The sequence below is a fragment of the Diabrotica virgifera genome, chromosome 3 (genome assembly GCF_917563875.1).
Source record: "Diabrotica virgifera virgifera chromosome 3, PGI_DIABVI_V3a".
Taxonomy (NCBI): domain Eukaryota; kingdom Metazoa; phylum Arthropoda; class Insecta; order Coleoptera; family Chrysomelidae; genus Diabrotica; species Diabrotica virgifera.
In genome coordinates this window covers 225,635,504-225,642,788 of record NC_065445.1, presented here as the reverse complement: position 1 = coordinate 225,642,788, position 7,285 = coordinate 225,635,504, and the positions used below count along the sequence as shown (strand labels likewise).

Genomic DNA, 7,285 nt, shown 5'->3' with positions numbered 1-7,285 from the left:
TAAAATCATTTTTTTGGTAAAATTGTGGCTTATTTCCCATTGAAAATAGTTGATTTTAAAAACCTATCGAATAACGCTAAACATGACCCTGCACCTCACCCCCTAGAGGTGGGGTGGGCGTAAATTTAAAATATTCAATAGCAACCTACATTTTTATTGCATATTTTTATTCGTCATGAAAAATTAAGTAACATTTATTTGAAACATTTTTTAGAATTGTTGATAGATCGTCTTTTTCCAGATATAGCGCCATCTATCAACAATTCTAAAAAATGTTTTGAATCAATGTTGCTTAATTTTTCACGACGAATCCAAATCTGTAATAAAAAATGGAGGTTGCTATTTAAGATTTTAAAGTTACCTCCCACCCCACCTCAAGTTTTGTTTAAAATGCTTGACTTTTTTCTGATAGATGAAAAAAGCGAAAATTAATCGTTTTTTGATCTTTGTCCATTTGTCGATTTGTTAATAACTAATTATTTTGTCGGAGAAATTGGCTGCAGGAAACATATAAGTTTTTACTACGTGGGTCCGTACTATTCAAAACAACTGTCGTTTTCCTGGAGGGGTATGTTTTTTCTTTTTAACAAAAAGGGATTTTTAACAAAAAATAGTTTAACACACTAATTTTCATAAATATTTATTTATAACTTAAATATGCTGTATGTGAAATAATTTGACTAAAATATTATGTGTATGTGTTTCGGTTTTGTAACAAAAGTTGATTTAATACTCTAAATATAATGCTATTCCAGATAATAACCATTTGTCTTTCTCATTCTTTTCGCATGGTATCTGCAGAGAAATAATTTTCATCTCTCTGCTTGCTGAGGTGTACAATGGCACATCAATACTATTTTCGTCCTGCAAAACTTGTCCCTAAAATTTTTTTATGTTTAAATTTTATTACTTATTAGTTTATTTATAATAATGCTATCTTGGATAAACATCCAATATAACTACTAAAAAAAGAATTACCTTTTTGACCCAACTTAGGTAGCAGTTAGGAGTAGTTGTAACATTTTCTGTGTTTGGTGTACATTGTCTTATTATACCATTTTCAAAAATACCTCCTTCAATCAGTAAGTTAGATAGAATTAAACAATCTGTTTTAGGCTTCCAACTGGTAAACAACTTAAGTTCATCCAACGGTACACCATTGTTCCTATAAAGTTTATAATGTTTTTGAGAATTACGTAAATTAAGTGTAGTACATTCTTTGACGGTTTTTGCTGTAAATTTTAAATAACTACTTCTATTGACATGAAATCTGGCACACGCACAGCCAACATGTCAAGGAAAAAAAGTGATATTGCAACGATGTGTGCTTTTGCCCTGGAGGCAAATTTCATCCCTTCTCGGGGGTAAAAAAAGATACGTCGTCCAAAATTAATCCGGAAACTGACTAATTCTAAGCAACTTTTTTTCATAGAGTTTTTTCATTAATTCAATACTTCTCGAGTTATTTACGAGTGAATATGTTCATTTTTCAACAAAATAACCACGTTCTTAGACCCTTTTTCGCAAATAACTCAAAAAGTAAGTATTTTATCGAAAAAACATTTATAGCAGAAATATAGCCTGTAAAAAAGTAAACAGAATGGTGTATGCATGAAGTCTTTCGACCTAGTAGAAGCAGAGTTATTGCTAATGAAAAATAGGTTCATATTCGCCAAATTTCAAATATAATTTTACACCGTGAAATGCCCAAAAAATGAAGACCTTTTTGGAAAAATCTCATTACAACTTTTTTAAAGTGTTGAAAAAAGCCTTATTTCTGTTTTTATAAATAAAGTTTCTAGCATCAAATGTAAGCACATCACGCTCAATCTAAAGTTGGTCCCTTTTGCTTTGGCAAAAAAATCGGAAAAACCACCCCCTCATTTGCAACTAAAATGAAATTAATCGGTGCCGCTTTACAGTTTGCTTTATTTATGTTGTTTCTATATGATCTGTAAGTTTCATCGATTCAAAGTGCTTATTTTTGAAAAAATTTCATTTTAAAATAAAATTTTTAAAAATTTTAATTTTGATGAAACCCTTTTTTTTAAATAACTTAAAAATTATTCGAAATAACAAAAAAGTCAGATTTACCTTTTTGAATATCTCACATTTTTTTGTTTTTCTGTAAGACAAAAATTGGTTAAGATATGGCTGTTCAAAATATGCATACACTCATGAATAGTGACTCCTTCAAGCATTTTCAACTACAGCCCTTTCAAAAATAAGGACGTTGAACCAAAGAAACTTACAGATCGTATCAACAATACATACACGGGTAAAGCATCTTGGAGTGGTAACGATTAAGTTCATTTTAGATGATAAATAGGGGATAATTTTCTCGATTTTTGTACCAAAAAAAGAGGTACCAACATTATATTGAGCGTAACTTGTTTACTTCTGATGTTAGATATTTTGTTGTAAAACAGAAATAAAGTTTTTTTAAATACTTTAAAAAAGTTGTCATGAGTTTTCCCCAAAAGTGCTTATTTCTTTTTATTATTTCATGTTAAACTATTCGATTTGGACTTTGACGAATTGGAACCTATTTTTCATTATCTATAATTCTGCTTCTACGAGGTCTAAAGACTTCATGTATACACCATTTTGTTCACTTTTTTATAGGCTATATTTTTACTAAGAACATTTTTTTCGATAATATACTTACTTTTTGAGTTATATGCGAAAAACCGTCTAAAAACGTGGTTATTTTGTTAAAAAATTAACATATTCACTCGTAAATAACTCGAAAAGAATTGACTTTGAAATGCAAAACTTGATGAAAAAAATCTATAGAGCAAATGTTGCTTAGAATTTATTAGTTTATCCATTTCCGGACTTATTTTGGACGTATATTTTTTCACCCCCGAGAATGGGTGAAACCCTCCCCCAGAAGGAAAGCACACATGGGCACAATATCACTTTTTTTCTTTGACTTATTAGCTACGTGTATGCCAAATTTCATGTCAATCCAAGCGGTTCTTTAAAATTTAGAGGTATTGCAATATTTTACCGTTAAAGAACGTACTAGTACGTTTGCGCAAAATTTCTCGCGAATATTTTTTAAATACATAAATTTTTTGCGAATCCTTAGAAAACTACTAATTATTCTTGAAAAATTATTTATATGGGAAATAAGCCACAATTAAAATGAAAAAAATAATTTTATTAACGTTTCGACGCCCAAATCGGGTGCCGTTGTCAAAATACAAAATATATATTTTTTCATTTTAATTGTGGCTTATTTCCCATATAAATAATTAATCATAAAAATGCCACAAGGAAATAGCTTCAGAACAATATTTTTGAAACATTTAAATGAAGAATAAAAAAAAATTACATTATTACCGACGGCCGAAAGTTCCTTAAAATAGCCAAAAAGTTTCTTTTGGATGAGATATTTGAAATTAAAAATCACACTAAATTTTTTCTTTTTTCTTATCCCTGTGACTTGTTAAAATAAACATTATAGAACTTTTCAATGACTTTAGGCACTCGGTAAGAATGCAGTCGTTTATTCTGCATTTAAATTTTTCAAACACACTTATTCCTTTTCTCAGGATTCGAAAAAAATGAATGCATTTAAAACACGGCGCGAAATTTTGCACCTGCGTCATTAAGAAACAAAAAGTTTTTTCCCACGGTTTTTCAGTTTTCACTGGTATTATTTTAATTTTTTTGTGGTTTCTTCGTTTTATTTTTCGCAGATCCATATACCTATTTCCTGTGTCGTCTTAATCTACTTTAGTTCCTCGTCCATTTTCTGCTTTCTTTACGATTCTGTATCAAATTTTTTTTCTTTTCACATTTTAGTTCTTTTAGCTTTTAATTATTCTATTCCACATTTACATTTCAAGCGGAAATCGAAACGTGAAATAAATACGTTAAAGTAAAATTGTGGCTCATTTCCAAAAAAATACTACATTGCATTAAGGTATGTACTAGTAAAGTTTACAACAACAAAAATAAGCATTTTTTTAAGATTTTTTTTTTCTCAGAACGTTTATCAAAAGTGAACATAAAGTTTTTTGAATATTAATATCTAGCTCTCAGAGAATACAAAAAATATATCTTTTTTCATTTATGTACGTACACTAATCTTGTAGAGGGCGCCAAATTTGAGGCCTCGAAGAAAAGTAGTTCTAATGGCGGACAGCTAATCTCAGGATTGGGATCTCTGAAACAAAACAATCGTACGGCATTTCAAGAAGGTAGGGTTCTTACGTGACAATTTACCAACATTAGTGAAAAATTGCGCAAAAAAAAGATTTTACGGAAATTTGAAAAATTTTTGGGAAAAAATCGCCCGTTTTTCTTTAGTTTTTCATGGTTAAAAAATATTATTTTTTTATTTTTTAGATAAGTTGTGGTAAATTGTCAAGTAAGAAACCTTTCTTTTTCAAACGCAGTACGATTTTTCTGTTTCAGAATATCCTGAGATTAACTGTCCGCATTCAATTTTGGAGACCTCGACTTTTGCGCCCTCTACAATATTAGTGTACGTGCATAAATGAAAAAAGATATATTTTTTGTGCTCTCTAAGAGTTAGATATTAATATGTAAAAAGTTATATGTTCATTTTTTGATAAAGATTCTGAGAAAAAAAGTTCTTGAAAAAAATGATTGATTTTGGTGTTCTAAAATGTACTAGTACCTTTAAATGGTACAAAAAATAAGTTTAGAATATCATTGTTATAATGTTATATTTAAAATAAATAAATAAATAATGGATTTATTCTAGATCTTATTTTAAAACAAGAGTAATCACAAGGTGAAATCAGTACGACGAATTATAAATAATAATGTTTACTTACTTTGAAAAATCCTGTTTATATGATGCAATAAAAGCTTCTGGATGAAACAACCCAGCTAGGTTTACGGGTTTATCCAATAGTCGGTTAATATTTTCGTCTTTCAATTTTGATAAGGCAATTATCTTAGTCATACAGATTTTCAAGTACTGTGTAGGTTCTTTGGGACCGTTCCACAAGTCCAACCAAGGCTTTGGTGTCTGTGACATAACAAAAAAAAAATGCTATAATGGCAATTATACATGTTATTTTTTTGTAGCTTATTTTTTTATTTTGTTTATTTATTTTTTTGTATATATAAAACCAAATGCTTATTGTTAAAAATTCAAAAAAAAAATAAATAAATATTGTGAATCATTTTTTGTCATGTTTTTCTACAAAAATTTTAGTTCTTCACAAATTCTCATTCAAGTTTTTTTGCTTTAATTATTTTTGTTTTTATCTTTAATAACTCGAGTGTATTTTGGTTATCCAAGATTGATTTGCAGATTTTTCTTTTTTTTAGGTTTTCCTCAGATTCCTTGGATATAATTTTTTGGCCGTTGCTTTTGTTTAACTTAAGAATATTTTTATGCTTTCAAAATCATTATTCATTTCTTGTTGACTGTGTCTGGTTCATTTTACATAGAGATATATTAGTCAGAAATGATAATACCATGATTAGTCAGCATTAGTCAGAGAGTTAAACATTTTGAAACTCTTAAAATATTTTTGCGGAAGTAGCGAAAGGTTTTTTGTTACCACTACTAATTACAAATTACCTACTAAAACCACTAGCCAGTTGTGTCTGAGTTTAGCGAACCGAGTATATACCCTATTCCACGAATATACGATTGTTTTGGATTATCTCGACAACGAATATTTTACTGTGCAAAATATAAAGAACGAAAGTAAATTGAAAATTACGTTGTTGTTTATTGGACTAATTATTAGAGCCAATTACGTTCGTACTTCCTATGTTGCAGATTAAAATATTCATTGTCGCGACAATCCAAACCAGTCTTATATTCGTGTAATGGCCTATATATCAAATTCTCGCAAAATTACATATTATACATTTTATTTGATAAATAAAAAATTGATGTTCCTACCCCATAATTTAGCAACGAATAACCAACACCTAATGTCTTTCCATCAGCTGTCACAATTCCCTTACAAATCTTATTCAGTAATGTAAAATATTTGTGAATCGTCTGTAGCAACATTATTGCATTTTCGAACTCTTCATTCAGGAATGTTTCTATGATAGAATTTGTTACGGGTTTAGTTTCAGTTGTCATTCTGATAAAATTTTGTCCCTGATTTAACTTTTTCCAAAGTGAAAGAAAAGGTAGTAAACCTTTCTGGAATGTCTCCTGGTGGAAATTGGTAGAAACACTTTTTCGTAGGTAGAAATCTGAAAATAAAATAACCCACAGTAGTTATAAATGAGGTAAATTTTAATTTTCATTGTTGAATATTTAAAACAAATATCAAATTATTGGAAAATATTGATATATTATAAGAGTTTTCAACCCCTAGAGCGAAAGCCTTTTCCAAATTATAGGTTTAAAAGAATTTTGTTATAGTTCCCTTGCAGACTTCTCGTCCATCTTGGTATTACACCTAACTACATAATTATATGGATATTTTTGAAGTTATACTTCTTTAGGCGCGTTGGGAGTAAATTTATACGTGCGCGAATTCATCAAAAGTCTTGGTCCTGAGCGCCTCAAACGTTATACGGGCTCTGATTGGGTAATTACAATGAGCTGTCAACAATTGTTCAATATGTCGGTTATTTTATTAATACGTCAATGGTTATGGGTAAACAAATGTTTTGTATATTAGTTCTTATTGTTGTGAGGACACAGACAAAAGCAAGTTTATAATTGTAGTAACTTTTTAGATAGTTTTTAAAGGCAACAGATATGTAATTTAAATGTTTCAGTATTTTAATGAAAAATTACATGCCTATTTGGAAAATGTTCCTATCTAGTAGGTACCTAATGCTTTGATTTACATAATTTGATTACCAACAAAATTTTTACCAATCTTCATCTAATATATTTTTTCTTTAGTCTATGTTTTGTTGTATTTTAATATTTTAATTCCACAAAAATTAAATTAATTTGAAAAAAAAACTAGCAGTTGCCGGTAGGGCATCCCTGCCATTTCGTTCGTTGTAATCCGTGACTGCACGCCGGGGTTTGTCTTAGTTGGGTCAGGGAGAGCACAATATACCTGCTGATGAGAGACTAATTAATAAGTTTAGAAACCGGTAGATGTGCTTGCTGCACTCTCTATTGAACTGGAATAATGATGCGGCTGTAGTTTCGTGTTGCAACGAAATTGAAAATGGTTATTCATTTTTGACAAACTAAATTGATTAAACTAAGAGATTATACAACTGTCAAAAAAAAAAGGTTAAAACTTTCACTTGGATGTATCTTCTCACATTATTCACATGTCTCGGTAACTAAATTCTGCGTGCG

General features: G+C 29.5%; 1 protein-coding gene across 1 annotated transcript in view; it reads right to left on the bottom strand.

Moving 5' to 3' along the window:
* Positions 1-624: 624 nt before the first annotated feature.
* The window catches only part of LOC114331236 (cytoplasmic dynein 2 heavy chain 1), a 410,099-nt gene continuing 403,438 nt past the window's right edge, over positions 625-7,285 (bottom strand). Inside the window, exons 66-69 of the mRNA XM_050645881.1 lie at positions 5,903-6,207; positions 4,815-5,011; positions 979-1,165; positions 625-879 (exon numbers count right to left, since the gene is read on the bottom strand). Coding sequence (XP_050501838.1) covers positions 727-879; positions 979-1,165; positions 4,815-5,011; positions 5,903-6,207 — 842 coding nt within the window. The 3' untranslated portion in view covers positions 625-726. The remainder of the gene's footprint in view (positions 880-978; positions 1,166-4,814; positions 5,012-5,902; positions 6,208-7,285) is intronic.